General features: G+C 42.5%; 1 protein-coding gene across 3 annotated transcripts in view; it reads right to left on the bottom strand.

Moving 5' to 3' along the window:
- Positions 1-21,650, bottom strand: part of ESRRB (estrogen related receptor beta) — a 138,567-nt gene that overhangs the window by 77,838 nt on the left and 39,079 nt on the right. Inside the window, exon 1 of one of the 3 annotated variants that reach the window (XM_068165562.1) lies at positions 12,448-12,716. The exons of 1 other annotated variant lie outside the window; for it this stretch is intronic. In XM_068165562.1, the coding sequence (XP_068021663.1) occupies positions 12,448-12,497 (50 nt within the window). In that variant the 5' untranslated portion in view covers positions 12,498-12,716. Of the gene's footprint in view, positions 1-7,156; positions 7,205-12,447; positions 12,717-21,650 lie in introns of those variants that run through there. One more of the 3 variants, XM_068165565.1, reaches the window with a different exon arrangement.

Here is a 21,650-nt window from a genome sequence, read left to right as displayed (position 1 = left end):
ATTACCTATTGGTGCAAGTGAATCAGAACCTGTTAGCACAGCAGTCACTCCTAGAAGGCAGCAAGTCCTGACTACATTACTGCCGGCAGAAGGTTTTCTATCACGGTAGAAGTAATTTTAATATGGCATCCTACTCAAAGACTTTCTCTATGGCTATTAAGGGCTTTTTCCCTGGTTCAGTAGTCCACATCATGAACAGTGTCAAATCCTTATCCTAACTCGCATATTTGTGGTGTACCAAAGATACAGTCAGACTACTCAGACGTCATTCTCCCAAAAGAAAAAAGACACAACGAGTATTGGGAACAGGAGACAAAATAATGGCAACCCCCAAATGAATGGATTGTCCCCTGTTGAATTTGCATTGAATCGTTACTCACTACTATTCATTTACCCTGTTAAGAACCCTGATAAACCAGCTACTAAGAGGATACCTGAAACAAATACCTCTGTGTGTTCATCATATGTGCACAAGAAATTCCAGTATCTCCTAATGACACACAATAGATGGTCTTGATAAACCAATTGTGAATCTAAGACAACACATCTGTCAGTCTTAACTCACACTGCAAGAGTCCAGCAATTCAGACCCCAGTGACACAGTTACACTCCCAGCTGTCAGTCACCTATGCAAGGACATCAATATACACTGCCACGGAACCAGGAAGGGGATACTTCTCATCCACTTAGGCTTAACCTAAATTTACCTAAAGTTTCTATGTGTCAATTTATTGGAAAGAGATTGAAAAACTAGATGGAGTTTTAAGGCACCACAAAACAATTGGGTAAACTCCAGTATGAGGGAAACAGTAAATAAAGGAGTATAACATGAGGGCATGGACTGAAACTCGGCATGATCTGTCTGAATATACACAGACACTTCTTCACCATGAGGGTGACCCAGCATAGGTTGCCTAATGAGGTTGTGGAGTCTCCCCTCCCAACCTAGAGATATTCAAAAGCCATCTTGACATGGCCCTGGGAAACCAGCTCTAGGTAGCCCTGCTTGAGCAGAGGGGCTGGACCAGATGACCTCCAGAGGTTCCTTCTAACCATTCTGTGAGAAAGTAAGAAATTGTTTAATTTAGGAAACAGTGTGCAGACACACAAAAGATGCACTCACAAAGACTGCATGAAACTCACATGAGAAACTAAGGTTTCTCTTTTCTCATGAAGCTTTTTTACCTTGAGATCTCCACAGAGGGAGATCTCCTTCAGGGGCTTTGGTGACATGTCCAAACATGTGAGCTGTGGAAGAGTGTATGTAGTGTAGGACACGTCAGGGATGGCAGACTCCCTGCAGGATCCATGAGGTGTACAAACATGGAACCACTCTCTTTATGCAATAATGACAGCACTATGAGATGCCAGGGGGTTGGACTAGGTGACCTTTAAAGGTCCCTTCCAACCCAATGAATTCTATGAAACCCACACACACTTTTTAGAGGACAAAGTAATGTGGACATTTCCAAAGAGCTGGCAGGTGAATAGAAAGGAGTGATGGCTCGTCTCCAGGCAGGCCCTGCAGCCCCTCTCACAGCACTGAGGTGCCCGGCGCACTGTCGGCGGAGCCCTGCAGATGGCTGCAGAGCTCTTTCAGCTCCTACCTGCACTAGAGCAATGGACAGGTGGAGGCAAAGCCACCGGCCAGTCCCTCACTGAAGGAAGGAAAACTATTCTCCTTTTGAAAGGACACTTCTCCCTGTGCTGCCTTTATTTCTACTCTAACAGCCAGTTGCCTGCAGGCTGAATATCACTGTCTTTAACCTCCCAAAGATCCTGTGTTTGCAAGTTTTCCCACAGCGACAGCTGAAAGAGAGATGCTGTGGCTCTTAAGTGTGACAGCAAAATCCTCTTACAGGAGGAGAATTTGTCGCTCAAGATGGTTTTCTCACCAAGGCTCTGTAGACCTAAAAATCTCTTGCAGAGCAGATATTTTAAAAGATTTATCCATTTCTCTTCTTGCCAATGGCAGCCATGTCCTCTTCCTCCCCCAGACCTCCATCTAACTGCTGAATGGCTGTCTGGTGCAGAAGAGAAGCCTTCCTAACACTGTCCCCAAAACAAGATGCCTCTGCCCACCTTCCTTAAGGCTTCCTTTAAACTCTATCTTTAGCCCTGAACCCTTTGAAAAAATAATAATAAAAAATGGAAACCTCCACCCCTCCACCCTTACTCCCCAGGAGCCATGCTTCCTACTGCCTTCTTTCCCTTCTCCAGTATTACACAGCAGATTTATCTGGGGACAGGGCAAGGTTTTGCATCACAAAATTTTGGGTGCAAATCTTTCCTCTGTCTCAAGGGGACCACAGAATTTTCTGTGTCCACCCTCCATCAGCTACACACCCCGAGCATAGGATCGCCTGACGTCTGTGCAAGCCTCTCACCGTGCTATGGACAGCTCCCCATCACAGGCATGCTGACACTTGGTGGGATTTGGTGCTCAAGTCACATTGTCTTCCTTGAAAATCCTAGATGCAGTAAAGTAGCATGAACCATTTCTTTATGGTATGTATTTACCTAGTCCCTTTTCAGCCTACATGTCTGAATCAAATAAATTACCTCCTAAGAGAGAGTTGAGAACTTACAATAGACACCAGCCGCCCAACCTCTTTTAATCCATCCAATATTAGGCTTGTTAGTCATCGGGATAACAATCCTATTTGCAAATCAGCTACCTTTATCAAATAACCAACGGGACCTAGTACAATACCTATTAGCCCAACAACATCACCACCAAGATATATAACTGCTTCTGTACAAAAACCTTTCTTCTAATCCTTCTTAAACTCAACAAGACTGATTGTTTTTTATTATTCATGAATTAATTTTTAACTCTTGGTCCAACAGGGGAATTGAATCTATAAGGTTTTGCAGAGACTGAAGCAAAGTAATAGCATGTTGAAAAAGCAGACCAGCCAAAAGCAGGCATTTTTTCCTTCTTTCAGCCAACAATTAAAAGTGGGGAGGCAGCACATCTGTTTTTCCCTAAAAACCTGTGGGGGAAACGCTAAGGAAAATCAGTGTAGTAAAACATGAATAAATACCACATCATCGTAATGTGAGAGCTTCTCGGGTTTGTTTCATAACTACATCATTTAAAAATGGCTGTGGAATTAATTTTGTTCATGTTTCTAAAAAGCAATTTCATGTTAGAACAGGAAGTCAAGGGAAAATTTCAACTGAGATAATCCATATTATTACAGAAGCAATGATCTTGGGCAGTGATTAGGGCTTATAGTTCCTTTTGCAATGACAGTCCTCTAGCCGTAAGTGCTAGGAGAAAAGGAACTGTTTTGTTTTCAAATAAAAAACACTTCTAAATAAAATTTTAAAAAGAATCATCAGAAACACTGCAGGTGTTGAAATAAAACCCAAAGTATCTCATCACCTAATAACCTTCCAAGTAAGCGATTCCATAAGAAGTAGCACACGTATTTTGTGCCTTCAAAAACCAAAATCACATTAAAAACAAGAAAAAACCCACAAACCCCCCCAACAACAAAACAACACACACACAAAAGAAAACAAAAGACAAGAAAACAAAACCAAACAAAAACAAACCCAGACATTCCCAAAATAACCACGAATAAAGCAGGAGAAATTCCAACCCACTGAGTTTACTGGTACACGAGCCTAACTTCACCTGGACAATGCTGTAGCTGGACCTATGGTCTGTGCACGATTTTTCAGATTCCTCTCTGACACTGCATGCAAAGAAAAGCTCTGATCCTCTTTTTAAAAAAATCACAAATTCCAACACACATTGATTAAGAAGAAAGAAGAGCTAACTGCAGTGTTTTAGTAGCACCTAACCCTATATCACCTGTAATTGTGTAAGAGAAATGCCACTTCATTTATTTTTAAGCACAAATTTTTGTATAGGGTATGTTTGCACAGCATTCTACATTTATAGAACACCTTCTGTGTAAGGCTATGAACAGACATACAGGCTTTAATGAGTAAAGACTTGGAACAACGTTGTGTGGATGGCAGGCATACCCTGTCCTTATAGGTTTATACAAGAACACACATGCAGAAATACGTTACCATTTGCAGATAGATTTGCATATGCATACAAAGACATGTAGTAAGGACAACTGTTCAAGTGAAACAGTACACTATGCAATACCAAATAAATGTGTGGTTGTATATAAAATTATGTGGTACACATCTGTTCTGTTATAGTACATGCATCTATATGTGGAATTCAAGGTGTACATGCACACCGATGTATATCCATCCATATACTTAGAGATGTTTGTACGCAAGAAAATCATTTCTTTTGTACTTTGACTCATTTCTGTCCTCTACAGTGTGCTTGGTACTACTGGGCAACTTCAGTCAACTATTCTGAAGGAATATATTTGCTACAATCTAGTAAGACAAAAAGAACGCATGAGAACTAAAGCCAACATCCCTCACCAAGCCCAAGTACTGACATGCAAAGTCCTGTGTTGGGAGTTCCTTGGCTTTGAATCTGAGTCTTGACTGTACTGGACAGCTGTGGCCCCTTCCCTGCCCTAGTCCCTGGCTAGGCTGCATTGTAGGCTGCACATCATTGCTTGGAAGTCACTGTTTAATATAGTTCACTGTATGGAGAGCTCTGGTCCAGACAGATATCTTTGCACTACCAATGAGTCTGACAACAAAAATTGCCAACTAAAGACTATCAGGCAACAGGCTTTAGTTTCATAAGAGAAGGTTTTCAATGTCTCACTGTACCATTACCCACTTAATCTACAAAAATGACAAAAAACTACCCCATCAACAGAAACTCAAAAACTACAAACACACTGAATGAAACTCTTAGAGACAAATATAGAAGCAACATCATGAAGAGGAGCTGACAAAGGACCGAATTTGTATGTCCTAAAGAATTGAATGACGCTTCTTCCTCTTCAGCACTTTCTGAACTACTAAGAGTAGATAGAAATCACACGCCATACATGGTCCAGAAGCAAAGAAAAAGAAAACAACAGCAACTCCCTCAAATTGCTGTATAGAGATAGTTTAAAAAAAAAAATAAAATAAAAGGCAAAGTATGATGAAAAATTAACACATTGAAAATGCCTATCAGCTAATTCTGACTTAGGTGTACTTCAAAAAACAATTCTAATCCAAATCCCTAAAATCAGTTAACACCTTATGTTCTCCACCACTATGTTGCCACATCTGTGAAAAATTCAGCCAGATGAGTAAAATTTCTTAAATCACGAAACAAATAATATGACTGAGGATGAGAAACTTGTCAGATTGACTGAATAAAACCAAAAATGACACAGAAGACTTTAGGGGGGAAAAAAAAAAAATAATAAATCTGTTAAATAATAATTCTTTAGTGCCCTTATTCTCAGCTGGTTGTTTAATATATAAAATGATGTAAATCTTAGTGAGACATTTGGCTTGCAATCATTCATGGCAGCACATTGGAAAAAAAAAAACCCTCAAACATACCTGCGTCAACCCACAGGAAAAAATCATATTTTTCTCTTATTTTCAGCCAAGTGCTCACACCTCCTTTAAATCATCATCTCCATACACAAAATCATAACAGGAGAATTGACCTTTTTTGTTTTTTTCTGTTTAAGCTGTTCTTTCGACCTTTCTCTTGAGTAAAAGGACAGCGAGACAATACACTCACCAGCATTGTTCACAGTGACGGCTCCATCAGCGGAGATTGAGGGCCATTACTACTAAAGGGAACTTTATAGTGCCAGGAGTAAAAGGAGGCAAAATTAGAAAATAACACTCCTAAATACGCTGTGTTTACAAACAGCCTCTTAGAGCAGCAGACACAGAGCAACAAGAAATCTTCGTCTAAAACCAGCTGCAGTAAAACACACGACATCAATTCAAAACAAAAGGTGCTATGAGAAATTGTCTCCTGTTATTCAGGAGCTGGAGGTCCCACTTCCATCACCCACCTCACAGGCCATTCTAATCCAAGAAAAAATATATGACCCTTAAAAAATTTGATAAATCAAACAATTTCTGGGAATGGAAAAGAAAAATCTGGAGTGAAGGAAGGGGTTGTCGACAGAAGCTCTTACCCTACCAAGACTAAAGTAGGATAGGCTTTCTTTTTCTTTCCAAGCCTTCAACAGGCTGCAATGTTTGTGAGATGTCCTTACAGTCACAACAAAAATTATATGAAAATGGCTGCCCATCTCTACCTTTAAGCTATTTCCTTTTATGCACACAAAAAATACAAGACTAAATAAAACTCTGTCCAAAACAAGAACAGACCCATCCCAAATTTTATCACCATTTAAGTCCTATCCTGGAAATAAAAAAGTAAGCAAGAGTCAATATTTGCATGAAAAGGCAAAGTAGCCCTCTGCTTCCTACACACACATAAGTTTGTGATTTTATGAACAGATTCTCTGTTGTTCACTAAATCCTTTATGGATCAGGAATATTCTTTATATAGAGACAACAAATCCTAATCCTAAAGGCAACCAGACTGAGATTTGTCAGGATCCCACTAAATAAACATAATTTCTTAAATATTTATTCCTCCCCCATTCGGAAAGGGAGTGCAGGAAAATTCCAGCTCAGCAGGGACACAGAGCCATCGCAGGTTGTGTGATAACAGCTTGCCACCTGCTTTTCGCAAGTTGTCTTTGCGAAGTGCAAGGGGCACTGAATAGTAACGTTGCCTGTGGTGAAAGGAATGCACTGAACAGCTCAGTATGCAAAAGCACTTACTGGTACACAGTGCTCTTCACAAAGGGCATTGCAGAATGCTTTCCAGACTCTGTCAGAAGTGCTAGGAGAGGAAATATTAGTGTGCGTGTCGCAGGAGGAACATAAGCACTTGCCATCACGATAAAAGAAAGTATAAGCAAATACAGATATAATACTGCTCAAGCAAAAGAAACCCCAAATCCAAACCAAAAACCACCAACCAAAACAAACAAAAAACCCCAACAAGCTGGGGGAGGGAAAAAGACAGAAACTTAGCAGCAGACTAAAAGGAGCATTTCTTTGCAAGAACAGCAAGGGTTAACAGCAGCATACAAGCTCTGGTCCAGTCAAGATAGGGTCAAACGATGTGCACTGAAAGTTTCAAGTCCTGAATCCCCTAGAGCTTGTTTGCTAATTACATTTGCAATTACAAACATGACAAATATATTATTATACAGTGTTCCACCTTGAGCAGGCATGTTTCTCCTCATGGACAGTCACTGCCAGCAGCAGACTCTCAAGCACTGGAAGAATCAAAGTGCACTGTGCTCCAGCTGCAAGGATCATTTTGTGGGCATCTCTATTGCTCTGAAGAGACAGGGCAAAGCTTTAGAGAGAGGCAGCACAGCAAAGATGGAAACAAATGCAAAAAAAAACAAGTTACTGCAATTTCATTTCAAAGCAGCAAAAATCACCAGGTCAACAGCTCTCACTAATGAATAATACTGAATTGTGTTCTGTCTTCAATGAAAGGTACAAAGCACTTTACACGTGCAAGCTACACAGAGCTGCTGGCTATTCAGAACTCAAATGCAGCCGATACCAGGAAGACGTAAAGAAATCAAGATTTTCCTTTCATGGGCAAGGTCGCCATAGCCAACTACTGCTAGTATCTTCTTTTGTTCAGTGCCTCTGCTAAACTACCAACCACCCAATTCATAGTTTGCTGTGGAAGCTCTGATGTTTCTCCTTCTCCCACCAGTTTCTACAGCAGCAATCCCTGGGAACCTCACAGCAGCAAAATTTACTTGCTCGCACTGTACAAACTAAAAATTCTGTTGTGCTTTCTGGCTGTAAAGTTACTGTCAGTAGCTCCATGAAATAAAGAACATCCCCAGCTGAGAAGAATTTCCCAGTCTCTGCAATCCATGGTGGAATTCTTGACATGCAACACTAGCTACTGCTATGACCCCAACTCCTAAACCAAGGAGTGCAAGTTTGAAGGAGAAGTTGCGGAAATGATTTTGGCTTTTATATGCAATCTTTGTCATCATATTTTTCTACTTTTATTATTTCTTCCCTTAATTAAATCTGACTTAGCCATTTTACACTCTCTGGAGAAATTCAACCATACTTCCAACAGAACCTGTAAAGTTTACCTAATCTCAGCTTGAAACCTTTTACCTTCTCCCTTCCTCCATCCCCTAAAGGGAGTTTATAGCCTTCGAGCCCTGGAAGAATTGGTAGAGAGACCCACTGACACAATGCCCAAAAGTTCCTTTTGAACTGAATTTACTTGGAGAACGCAGGTGTTTTCAAATAACATGATCTCCAGAGCAGTAGTAACAGTGCAGAAATGGGGCTAAGGACTAACAGCAGAAAGGGCACAGGGAGTAGAGCAGCTTTCTCTTGGAGAGGAGGAAAACGGGATGTGAAATCTCTGTCACAGCAACTTTCTCTGATGCAATCTCTCCAAAGTCTTTCCCCTCTCAGGCTAAATGCAATATTTATTGATTACATCAAATCAATGCAATGAAAAAAATTCTATTTTTTAAACACATTGATCTTTCCATATTTCTCAATAATTGATAATGATTAGATCATCTTTACTTTTACAAGTGGAATTGGAAGAGGAGGAAAAAAGTTGATATAAATACTTTAAAGGTACCAATGTCCTCATCAGGTTTGTGCACAATAGGCTTAGCGTACTGAGACTGCATTCTATGATGGGAACCTCATCAGGAACCCAGTAACTAGGCCATTTCCCTTACAGAGGTTTTTCAATTTATTCTGTCAATAAGACAAACAACTCCCTCCCCATTCTCCCCAATTAACAACTCCTCCCTATCCCAGACTTTCAGAGATACTGAGCAGACAACTGTATTCAGCTTCTTTGTCTCAGATTTCCTCCCATTCAGGGAATATGGAGATTTCCAGTAACCTCTGAAATCAAGTCACATTTTCTCAGTCTGTGCACTAGAATCAGTGACAACAACTTTGCTAATTCTGTGCTGTAATGTCCAGAATTCACTCCTTCACTGATTTAAAATTCCAGTGTCATACCTTTCCAGCTCTCTGTCAAATATATCACTTATTCCTTTCAACTTTTTCCTTCTGTTCATAAAATAATTTTCATTTTTATCAGATCAGTGACTCATGTGTCTTTTTTGTACATCAGAGGAAACGGTGTAAGAGACAGCATCTGGCAGGGTGCCCTCATTTGCCAATGATTTTTATTTTCCCTTCATGATGGTTCCTTGGTCAGTTTCTGCCTGTCATGTAGAATATTAATTAGAAAAAGAGATGGCAATTCTGTAGTCCTATCAACATTTCTAGTGGCAACTAGAACTAGGCAGAAACAAATTCTCTTGGATGTGGAAGTTAATACAGAGAAGTAAAAATGCCGTACTTCGCTCTCCTTTGAAACAGAGACATGCAACACCAATATTCAGTATGACCACACACACATATGTGTGTGCACCTACATAAAAATATTTATAGATGCACATGTGTCTGTGTGTAAATATAATCATATCTTTTACATGTCAGAGTGTACCTTTGCGGCGTCTGCACACACATTCTCTTCCCGCTGTACTGCAGACAGACGTCGTCAGTACAGTGTAACTAATGTATTCTCGCCATATGCCCTCACCTGAGAGACAAACTGCAGGTACAAATCATTGTCTTTGTTAGTTTCATAATTCAAACTCATACAAAAGCTTCTTCCTTGGAGCAGCATCACCTAACCCAGGACCTCGGCAATAGTTCTTCCAAAGGTCAGTACCAAAAGACAGTAGGCGGTTTCTAAAGAATGAATTCTTAGGCAAGAAATTAAATACTTAGACTGCCCTAGGACACGCAGAGGGTCACAATTAGGAAGAAGCATTTTCTCGCTCTCCTTGCAAGATCCTGCGGTGAGGGAAGCCACACAACCTCCTGACCAGAACTTTCATAGGTTCCAGGTGTAATTGCTCAGATCCAATTAAGCAGGCAAAAGAAAGGAAACTTTCACTGCTTGAGGAAGACAAATCCAAAGCCTGAAGAGTGGGATTAGGAACAGTGAATTTCTTTGCTTAGTTTTTCTTCAGGCTCTTCTTGGGTCTGACTGTTAAAAAAATGAAGTTCTCCTTAAACTCCAAGGTGAAGGGAGTCACCTCTTCTCTCCTTTGCTGGTTTGTATTCTCCCTTTCTCAATAACTGAGAGTTGAAATACATTTTCCAGGTAACATATCTTGAGTGACTACATCTACTTCTCTTTCTACATTCTACTCTTCTTCCTATTTTCTCCTACAGCTTAACGAGCAAATTAACAAAAATAAAGGCAGTTTGCAATACTTTTAAATTTGCTTCTAATTTAAGATTGAATTTGACAAAAATTCCTGTCCACATAACTACAACCAGTTGTTTTTCTTTAAATAAAGCAAAATAACTACTAATACCTTTTCAATGGCTAACAATGAGAAGAGTCAATCAGCACAAGGGTAATATGCTCACACAGCTATGTAGTGACATGGGCACAGATTTAATACATGTATTTACTTGATATCTTAATATAATTGTGACAGTGGGAGAAAAAATAGTGATTAAAGGTATATGTATTGGGCCAACTTTTATCCTCAGTTGCAAGAGTGTAATCAGAAATGTAACTTTAGGAAAAGCAGAACGTAAATCAAACCAGTACCTGACACACTGGACATACACCTTTAAATATACTCTATTTTTAAGGCTTCTCACATCTTTCACTTCCAACTTTTTTCAGACTTAGCCCTACTTCCTTGCATTGTTGTACTCCTTTAATTAAAAATATTTAAAAATAAAAATATAAGGAGATCAAAAAAATAGAGGCTGAAACATTTTTAATTATGTTTCTCTTTCATCACCAACCTCAACAATGTTAAAGAGGTTAGTTGGCACACAGTGTCAAACCAAGCACTTCTCTAAACAAAGAGCTCTACAACAGTTTCTCATCTCAAAAAGCAGCACTCTCTGTCTAGTGTAAAGCCGTAGGGGCTCAGTGGTACTTCCCCTAGGGCCATCTTCATCTGCCTACCCAGCGGCCAAAGAGTTGTGAATAGGGTAAGGTGCACTTGACATTATTGACAGCTGTCTGAGAGCGGATGGATAAGTAAAAAAGGGTTAACAGTAATACAACATGCAGATCATTTCTTGATATTTTTATGTTGTTTGAGTTCCTTTTCTCAATTCCAAAAGTAGAAAACACAGAAGGAAAAAAAGAAGCTAAGAGATGGTATACTAAATGATGAAGGTCTAGCTTTAGATTGTGGCATTTTGTTCTTTTTATTTTTTTAATGAAGCTAAGTGCACTTTCTATTTTTGCCTTAATATTAAAAAATTCCCAGCAGCATACAGAATATATTTCCCTTAAGAAACTGTTTGTTTATTTTTAATTCAAAATGAGGCAGCCACAAGTGAAGCACCAGTGGGGAAAAGAACATCACATGGGTTGGATTATTAATTTCTATTAACAATACTAAGTCTCATTTTAATGAAACTGCTGGAAGCAGGGGATTAATGGAAAAAGAAATGAATGTAAGGACAGATGGAATATCAGGGAGCAAGAGACAGAAAGACAAATAAAAGACAGCTGTAATGAGGAAAGAGGGGTAAGTATCACTATGGGGGTTTTGTTTGGTTTCAATTGTTTTAATTTTACTAAGTGCAATGTGTTCTTAAAACAAAAGCAATGAAATAGGCAAAATTACTTCACTCCCACCTCCGATGACACCACTGAACCTGCACGACATATGGATTAACATGCAAAGACACAAAAGGGGACTCCACTCAGGGTGAGATTTATTGGAGAAGAGAAATGCATGTAAAACTAATTGCTCCAGTCAGCTGGATGCAAACGCCGCGATTCTGCCCTGTTCCCTAACTTCACCAGAAGGATCAAACCAAACTTAACATACTAAAGTGATTTTAAACACAGCCCACTTCGGAATACAAAGAGCACTAGCAGGTGCTAAGGTATCAGCCACTGGTCCCAGCTCGGGATGCCTGCTTGCCACTCTTTCCCTGGGCAGGCTATCCAAACAGGAAACTGTGAGAAACTAAAATTCTATAGGATATTTCAGGTGAAAAAACGGACTTCTAAAATAAAAGACAGTACTTTAATGGATCTACTTTGTTTAATTTTATATGTGCATCTTTATAAACGTCTAGCAATTCATCCAATAAAAATCCTAGCACAGACGGGAAGTAAAACTGCGCAGGAGGGACTGCCAGTGTTCACTGTTAGCTGCCTCTGCCTAGGAGATGAAACATTAGAGGGAGAAGTTACAGGGCAAGAGAGAAACGCACCAACACACCGACCCGCTGAGCGCCGCTCCGCCGGCGCTGCTGCACCTGCCTGCTCGCCAGACACCGGCGGTGCCCCGAGGGGCGAGAGGCAGGCAGCAGCTCTGCGGCAGACAGGCAGCGGCACTGCGGGGTCGCTGTCCCGTCCCACCCGCAGCGGGACGCAGCGTCGGTCCCAGCCCGGCCCCGGCCCGCCCGGCCCCGACCCGGCGCACTCACTGGTTGTGGTAGCCGAGCGGGTCGGAGATGCACAGCTCGGAAATGTCCATCAGTCCCGTTTGAGCATTCCCGGTTGGAGGAGAAAAAAAAAATTAAAATAAAAAGAAATAAAGAAAAACAGGAAAGAAAGAAAGAAAGAAACACGAGAGAACAACTAAACTGCAGCGGGCAGGGAGGGCGGGGAGCGGCGGGAAGAGGAGCCGGCCCGAGCCGGCGGCGGGGCAGCCAGCGCCGCGCCGCTCCGCTCCCACACTCGCGTGCGGACACACTGACGGTGGCAGGAGGCGGGCGGCGCGCAGGACACGGCCACGGGGGATTTCGCCGCCCCGAGCCCCGCTGTAGCTTTAACGCCGGGAGACGGATGGAGACGGCAAGGCGGCTATTGGCTCCCGCGCAGGGGCTGGGCTTGGAGCGCGGCTGGGGGAGGCACGGCCGGGGGGGCTGCCGGACCCGGCACCGGCACCGCAGCGCACCCGGCGGCACCGCGCGGTCCCGGCAGGCGCCGCGCTCCCCCAGGATAAGCGGCGGAGCGTCCCGGGCCGGGGCCGCGGGAGTAGTGCTTGCGGGGTGCAGTGCGGGCCGCAAGCTGAGCTGACCCTGGCACTGCAACTGGGGCGACGGGGCTGCCGGCAGCGCGGGTGGCACGAAATCACAGCTCCTGTTCAATCCCACCGCGGGAACGATCGCAGCGGCAGCACACGCTCCTCTTCCCTCTTACCCACTAATCTGCCTGCCCCGGGCACCGGCTATGGAGGTCAGAGTTAAAGAAAACCCTGAGGTGAAAGGTGCCCTAGGGGATATTTGCAGCCGCTCGCACCCCGCATGGGCACGCCGCGGGTTCCGGTTCCCCGGCCAGCCGCGCAGATGCATGGCACAACACACGCCGGCGGGCCACTTTGCACATGCATGTCACAAACGCGTAACTCCACACACACGTACTGCGTGCAGCGGCACAGATCACTTCTCAGCCCTACACAGCCCAATCACTGCACTCAGACTCCAGCTTGCCCACACACACACGAACGGTTTAAAACACGCTTGCACAGGAGTGCCCCAGTCCTATTTCAAAGCAGTGTTAAGTCAGGTGTCACTTCAGCGCAGCTCATTAAATCGCACCAGAATAGATCCTGGCACCTGAACTCAAGACATTTGGGATAACGGCACATTTTCCCAGGCACAAAAGGCACAGACCCTCAGAAACCTTTCCGAGCATCAAAACTGGCACACACAACTAGCCTCATTGATAGACACATTTGTGAAGCTCTGCCTGTGTATGTAGTGGCTGCTGTTAGAGTTGGCGTGCCTTCATGGTGCCCACACAGACTCAGAATTTTGCTGAAATTTACAGCGATGCATCAATACCTGCCTGAAGGTCCATCCCCATGTAAGCAGGCAAGACTCTCGGGCACGTGCTGAGCACACACCGTTTTGCACTGAAAGCCTGACTCACACAGAGGTGCCCCACAAGGTCAATTTGTTCTTTACCACCTACTCTCCACCGTCCAAAGCGCACTCATGCAAACCTCACTTGTCTTTCTGCTGCACTTCTACTTCATGTTTAGTGTCCACTGCTCAAATATATAAAGACATCCTTAACAGATAAATAAGAACTAGAGGCCTTTTGAAAAGGAAAATATACACAAACACACCTGGATAAAAGACTCACTCTTATGCTAGGCAAATGAAAAGAACCAAAGTAGGATCTAAGAGGGTATTAATACAAAACTCAGAATCTAATTTGAGAGAAGAGTGTACAACACCATAAGGGCAGAGTAGAACTTTTCAGATGAGAGGGATGACAGAGCACAGAAGAAAATACAGTGTGGTTCAGCTATAAGCATGGCAATAAACACTGACTAAACTAGGCTAAAATTTTCTGTACAATTGGTATTTGTAGAAACTGGAGAATATTCAAAGAAGGGGACTGGTCAAATTCACAATGTAAACTGTCCCTGCTTTATTGAAGTCTATCAATGTAACTTCCTCACCACCTCCCCTACCAGAGATCTTACAAACGCCACACAAAATAATGGTATGCTCCAGCATGTCCCCAGGCTCTGCAGGGACAAGATGTGTGATTCTGATCAACTATTCTTAAGGCATAAGGACAGCTTAAGTATGTCAAAACAGAGGTCTTTTGTGGTGAAAGGTACACATGAAGATGTCACAGAGACCAGATTAGTTTAGAAAATGGGAAAGAGAGAGAAGACTCATCCATGGTATTGAGTACAGCAGAATCTGATTGCCTGAATGCTGCAGGTGACACAATTCAGATTCTATATCTTTCCAGGAAGCAGAATTAATACAAATGGAACACATACACCTTTGCATACCTAAGTGATATATTAGCCCAGGAAAAACTCTACATCTTTAAATGTTGAAGAGATGGAAGATAAGAGCTTTAGTGGGGCATTAGCATTAGTAGGACCTAAGATTATAAGCAACGAATCTCACCAGCCACATCGGAGAACACCTGCCTCAAGCAGAGGCAAGAAGGACAAAACCAGTACCAGTATGTTTCAAACAGAAATTTGAGATCAGACAGGGACTCAATGGTGACCTGTTTGCCCCACAAAGAAGGTTCCTGATGCACAGTAGCAAAAAGAGGTTACAGGAGGCACACAGGGTCAGGGCCTGGGCAGGATATAGTTTGAGAGCAGTCAGGACACTTGTAGTGAGCTGATTTTGACAGAAAAGTATTTTCTCCAGAAAGATGCTCCCTGGCAGGATCCTGATTGGGCAGAGATTAGCGCTGGTGTGGGCTCTCTGTGAACGGACACGACAGTGGGAATAGGCTGGCAAGGCAGGTCCTGCTCTCCCAGTAGCTGGTGCTTTTATTTTGTGTTTTATCTTTTATCCTAGCTAAGGTGAGGCAAGCAGGGAGCCATGTGATTGCCTGGCACAAGGTCCACAGGGCTGAATTAACTGACATAAGCGGTACAATGGTGGGTTTGTACTCTGGAAATGGGCTGCTGCTGACAGAGGACTGCCTGGGTAAGGGGGGTATTTAGAGAGTGGCGCAGAAATGTGACATTAATCTCTCTGACCTAGTGCAAATGGACAAATAGACCTTCCCCTGCCTTCAGAGTACCTGTGCAGAGGCTTGGCTCTTCCTTTCTGACAAGGATAGAAATAAATACTCTCTTGCTGGCTAGTCCTGATCTGCAAACCTCAATTTCCAAGAAAGCAGACTGATCCTGCAGGCTGATTTTGGAATTTTGGAAGGCTTCATCTTTTGCAAGCCCCTCTGCACACAATACTTGCTGAACTCTTCTTGCAGCATTAGCCAATTGCTTTTCAGCCCAAAGAGTAAAGAAGGAAACACTGATCTCAGCATGGCCCTCCTTCCAATATGTGTGTTTATCAAAAAAGTACTAAGACGAGGTTAGAAAAGACTGTAGGATTAAGCTGGCAGATGTGGAATCCAAAATCCTCCATTTGAGCAAATACAAGGCAGAACTGCACATCCAACTACAGCACTAGCTTGCCCTTGGAGCATGGCCTTTGTTTGCCATCCTCACTGAATCCTGCCCTGGAACTGTGACTTTCTCCTTTGGGAGGGGCAGGAACAGTCCTGGCCACACAGCCTGTGACCTTTGAGCAGAGCATACCCACAGATTCTCTACCCATTGGGATGACTTTCATAAAGCAGCCTCCGGCTTTTGAGATCACCAGCTCTCCTCACACCTGGCCCAAATGCAGAACAACAACTTTTCATCAATGTTAGCCTCAGACAGAGCACAGTCAGAGTGCTATAGGCTGATGGAACTATAGGCAGCATCAGTTCTTTGAGACATGCAATTTCCTTCCCCAGAAAGAAAGCAAGAATTGCAAAGACATGTCTATCTGCTTTTGCTGGCTCTTCCAAGAGATGATGGATAGAGACTTTCTTTGGAGATTTCCCCCCATCCTTTAATGACTAATCTGGTTTTTGATAGATTAATTTTTTTTTTTTACTTTCTTTTAACTTTTATCATAAAACAGTGATCAACTTTCTAGCAAGCTGACTGATTGACAGAAATTTCATTTGATCTAATATAGCAGTAACCTACAAATCATGCCAGACAAACTTGATTTCACTTGTTGATAAGGTTAATTTTTTTGTGTGAATAAGTAAAATACAGCAGAGGGAGAGATCTAGTTACTTTTGGGGGTTTGGGATTTATTCCCCCCCCCCTTTTTATGAAGGCACTATTATTGTATTTTCACAAGGAAGTCAGTGAAGTGGTATCTGCATGGGGCAAAAAACATACATAATAATTAGAAGTCCTAAACTGGACAGAAGAGACTTGTGGACATGCATTCTTATCATGTTTGCTAGGAAAAAGAGTTCAATGACAAGAGACCTTTCCCTGCCTCCATCTCATTTAAGGAAATGAGTTACAGAGGGGTTACTGTGATGAATTTAGAATACAACTCTTTCATTTGGAGGTGACTCAAGTCACCATGTTGCATGCCCTGATTCCTCCACTTTTGCAAGGCTAGTAACCCTGCAGGGAAACTTAGGTGTTCTAAGCACAGGTCTCTGATCACTGGTAGGATTTCACAACTCCCACACACGTCCTCTTCCACAACAAACAGCTAACCCAGACTCTATCCATGAAGACAAAGCAGCCTTCTTTATTGTGGGTTCTCTTCTATTTTCTTTCACTATACCCAAACAAACCAGCTTGCTCTTCCCACCAAAGGCAGTGTCTCATTTTCTGCCAAGCCTCACAGATTTTTTTTTTCTCTCTTCAAAATCTAGTTTGCCTTATGAACTGTATACTTTTGTCTATTTAAGCAGGGAATAGTTTTCACACTGCAATTGTAATTTTAAAGCAGCTGCCCATCTGAACATCCTGAGACATACTTCAAGCATTGCTTCATCTTTAAAATGTCTGTGCTACAATTCCCAACCTATAGACTACCAAATCACATGGTAAAGGGGTTATGTAGCTTGCCCTGGACCAATCTGAGCCCATCTGTAGCAGAGCAAGAGTCTGAACACAAGTTAACCTGTACTGTTCTGCCTTGAATGAGAGTTCTCTGTCCCCAAAGTGTGACCTTCCATTAAATTCCATGCTTGGATACAACAGTGTTAGGAGCCCTGAGTTAAGACAAACATAGTCCCTACGCTGCCAACAAAGAGTCAAGACTGTCTTTCAATAACCCCCATTTTTTTAGGGCCAGTGCTGTTTTGGGTCCTTCTACACCTGCTCTTGTCTTTGCAGCATTAATAGCAGGGCTCTGTTTGCAGAGCAGATCATGTTCCTGCTGATATCTTAGATGAAAATGTACACAGACATACACGTGCACAAAGACAAAACCAGGTGAAGGCACACTAACATTTGTAGCGTTCAAAACAGAGCATCAGAGGCAGGTACCAAACATTTTGTAAGTGGAAAAGAATAAAGATGATAAAGAGAGATACCATTTTCCAGATTTTGGAAGAGATTGTGGTAAGAAACAGAGAGAGGGAGGAGAGGCAACTATATAATTGGGATTATACCTTCTGCTCTCTCTTGCATCATCAGTTAGATAAGGTATTTGATAGGAACTTCTCCTTGCCCAGGAAGCAGACAAAAATCTTCCTCGAAAGAGACAGGTAGTTACAGGGGTAGATGAATCTCATAGGCTTAGAAGACTTCAATCAAGAGCTGTGATCCAGCTCCAAACTTCAACCTGTTGCTGACCTAGCACATTCACTGCTCTTGCCAAATTGCAGCAAAGCAGAAAGAAATCTTTCCCGATCCATGATCCCAGGTATCCACAGAGCAGTAGCTGGGATATTTACTTAGCTATCAGGAAGAAGGAGGGAATACAAGGCATCAGCTGTTGACAATCCTCTAGAAGAGAGGCATCACAAGCATTGCTTTACCAGTATAGTGGTTCTTCCTGTCAGACAGGACATAAAGTCAAACAGTATCTTTTCATCTTTAGCTTTCCTAGCTCAGTACACTAGCTTCATGTCTTGTATTGCACAAGGCCAAGAAGAGAGCTAAGGAGAACATTCCTCTGATTTGGGGAAATGATTTGCTGCTTCTCTCTCCAAATTCATACATTCCAAGTCCATGCATTATAATCACCTCAGGACTCTAATATTCACAGTACCAGCTTACTTACTTACTGAACCTCTCAAAAGAAATATGTCTTGTCAGGAGAAGTAACAGGTATTAACTGTTACGCTGTGAGCAAAGAATTGAAATAGTTTTGGCATGTGCACTGATAATGCCAAGTGTCTCAATTCAGGAAAGGAGTAGGGCCTAAAGAACAAAAATGCTTCAGAGTTACTACTGTTCAAGAGCATGCCCACCGAGGGCTAGGTAGTGAAGATGGAAGTAAATTTTTCAAGTCTGTGATTGAAACAAGAACCTAAACGCAAACAAGGTAACTTGTTTCCTGGCAACAGCAATGGGGTGGCTGCAGTGGCCCTGGCTTTGCAGTTTGAGTACTATGACATGGCACAAACCAGTGGGTAAGGTTGCAATTTCTTCTTTGCTGTGCTCTCTGCTTAGGTAATAGAGCACTTAATGGAAAGTGATGTAGGTGGTTTTAAAGCGGCAAAGCAGTGAAAGGACTTTTCCATCCAGGCTATAAGGGATGAAGAAAACAAGGCTGAAAGACCTTCCATCCCTGCAGCAACCTCCATCTGGCCTCATTTGGGCACAGTCAGTAGAAGACTATTGACATCATCAGGTCAGCCAAGCCAAAAACAGAGGAGATCACTGACAGTGGATCTATGCAAAAGTACTTAACAGTGAGATGAACCTGCAAGTCCCAAGTGACCTTAGGAAACCTGATGCACAACAGTCTGGGAAAAAAAGCAGACATCACCAGATGATCAGGACTGCTCTTCTGGTCACCTTCTCCAGCCTTAGAATATTCCATTAAGGAGCTATGAGTTTTGGCTATAGCAAGACATGACAGAGGTAGGCTTCCTTCTGGCACACTGTATCAGCAGCACAACTGCAAATCTTATCTGCTCTGAATCTCCAAACAGCTTGGTTAAGTACACAACCACTTTGAAGGTTTGTTCTGTAATAACTTTAGTGTTTGAACCACAACACAGATTTTATTCACAACTCCCTCTTGAGTTCATTTATTACCTGAACTACATTTATTTCACTTTCTGGACAAGGGCAAATTCATGTGATAGATTGTTTGGTTAGACACTTTTGCCAAGACCCTATCCCAAGCATCTCAACATACTTTTTAACTTCCAAGTTCCAACAACTGTATCTCATTTAGACAGCTGCAGTAAAACATGTTAGGAAACCACTGTTCTGTCTAAAGATCATTAACATTCAAACATTATGCTTACAGACCATAAATGATCATGTTTTTGCAGTACTTTTTCAAACAAAACTGGAGAAAGAACAAGAAAACCAGTTCTTGCCTATACCACAAAACATCATTTAGAAGAGGCAGGGCAACTCAGGACCATGTAAACATACCTGCTTTAGCTACACAGTATATGTACATATAGTATCAAGAGGGTAGCCAGTCACAAGGAGACAGATGCTGGCTACCAGGAAAAGAAGTTTTTCTATGCAAAGGAAAGAAGTGTCACCAGCTCAGTCCTACTACTGTTATGCAGTATCTAGGAGATCCAGGCACAGAGGCAGTTGTAGGCAGTGATAAAGCCTTCTCCTGATAGACCTCAACATGCATCATTGGATTTCAGCCAAAATGCCTTCATGCTTCCAAGTCACATGTCACCAGCATCACTGTTCCCGTGGCAGTGTTATAAAAGTTTACTTTTCAGAATCATCATTAAGGCAAACTCAAATCTCAGTCCCATGAGATCTGAGAGTGACTTCGGTGCTACAACCTTCTAGCAACAGGTCCCCTCAGTCTCCACAGTGCTTACAAAGGAAAAATCCAGTTTGGGTCTTTTGCTCATCTCTTGAACACCTCTGTTTTAGGGATGATCAAAGACTACCAATGCCTCCCCTCTCTGCTCCTCTGTTGAATGTGCTAATCTTCCATTAAGTATTTACAGTCAGCTGAAGTCAGTAGTACTCAATTCATCTTTTAGACCTTGCCTCTCAATGTTTGGCAGTATTTCATAACACATGTGGTCAGCAAGTCAGCAAAGGGTAGACTGACTTCCAGAAGTTGTGCTACCAGGTTTGTCCTGGGAATCATGCAGCCTGGAAAGAGCACTTCTTACTAACCCCACTGCTTTTTCAAAGTACCAAGAAATTAGACAGGAGGAGACAGAAGGAAGACGCTAGGAGAGAATGACTGTCACTCTATCGGGTACAGAGGTCTGCCAAACAGCCAACAGCATGGCACCCAGGAGAGCCCTGCTTTGCTTCCTAGGGAGAAGATACCAGGCAAGAGTACCATGAGAGACCACTTTGTTTCCAGGGGCTGATCTCATGAAGAGGGTAATTAGACTGATTGGTAAAACAGTATGGTTAAAACAAACAAAAAATTATTAGCCTTGATTAGCCAGCAATCGTTAGGGTAGAATCAACCCATTTGGAATTGTAGGTATGGCAGCTGCATTCCATACAGCTTGGTTACTGCCTCTTCCTGAGCACTATGGGAGACCATAACTGGACTGCAACACAACACAGACTGTGCTAGTACACATCATATAGGATACCTGACCAGCATTGTAAGGTTGTTCAGAAGATGCTTTGCATGCTCTTCTGTCCAGTAGGTAATTCTGCCTACTTCCAGAAGTACAGGATACTGTGCATAGACAAACCTAGATGACACCCATCAGGTGAGCAATAAGTGTCTCTCCAGGGGCTGCACTACAATACAAACCATTTTGACTACATACTTGCTATGCAAGGACTTTTTTTAAACTTCTTGTTTGTTTAAACTACAACAGTTCATATATGTGAAGTACAAGAGAATTAATATAAGTCCTAAATATTTGGCAAGCTCTCAAATACCCACTAACGAGATGCTGTAGGTCAACTTGAATAGACAAGTGAGAGCTTGCACTCCTAACTTATGTTTCCAAACTTTTAACTACACACTATGGGACAAAGGATAAACACTCAGCTATCTCACTGATTAGCTCTCCCAAGAGTAAAACATATCTTAAAAAGTGCAGTGTCTTAGAGAGGTGTAAAAGTTACTAAATGATTGTGTGATGTCCATGGGCACCACATGCATCCAGTGCTCTCAAGCAGGGGTCAGTGCTTGCTGAAGCACTTTGGGAAACAACACCCTTTAGAGGTTTGCCATAGGGAACCTGG

Source organism: Melanerpes formicivorus, unplaced genomic scaffold (assembly GCF_026170545.1).
Source record: "Melanerpes formicivorus ecotype bairdi unplaced genomic scaffold, bMelFor1.0.p_v2 SCAF_90, whole genome shotgun sequence".
Taxonomy (NCBI): Eukaryota; Metazoa; Chordata; class Aves; order Piciformes; family Picidae; genus Melanerpes; species Melanerpes formicivorus.
Note: the sequence above shows the minus strand (reverse complement) of the source record. Positions and strands in the feature narration are given on the sequence as shown.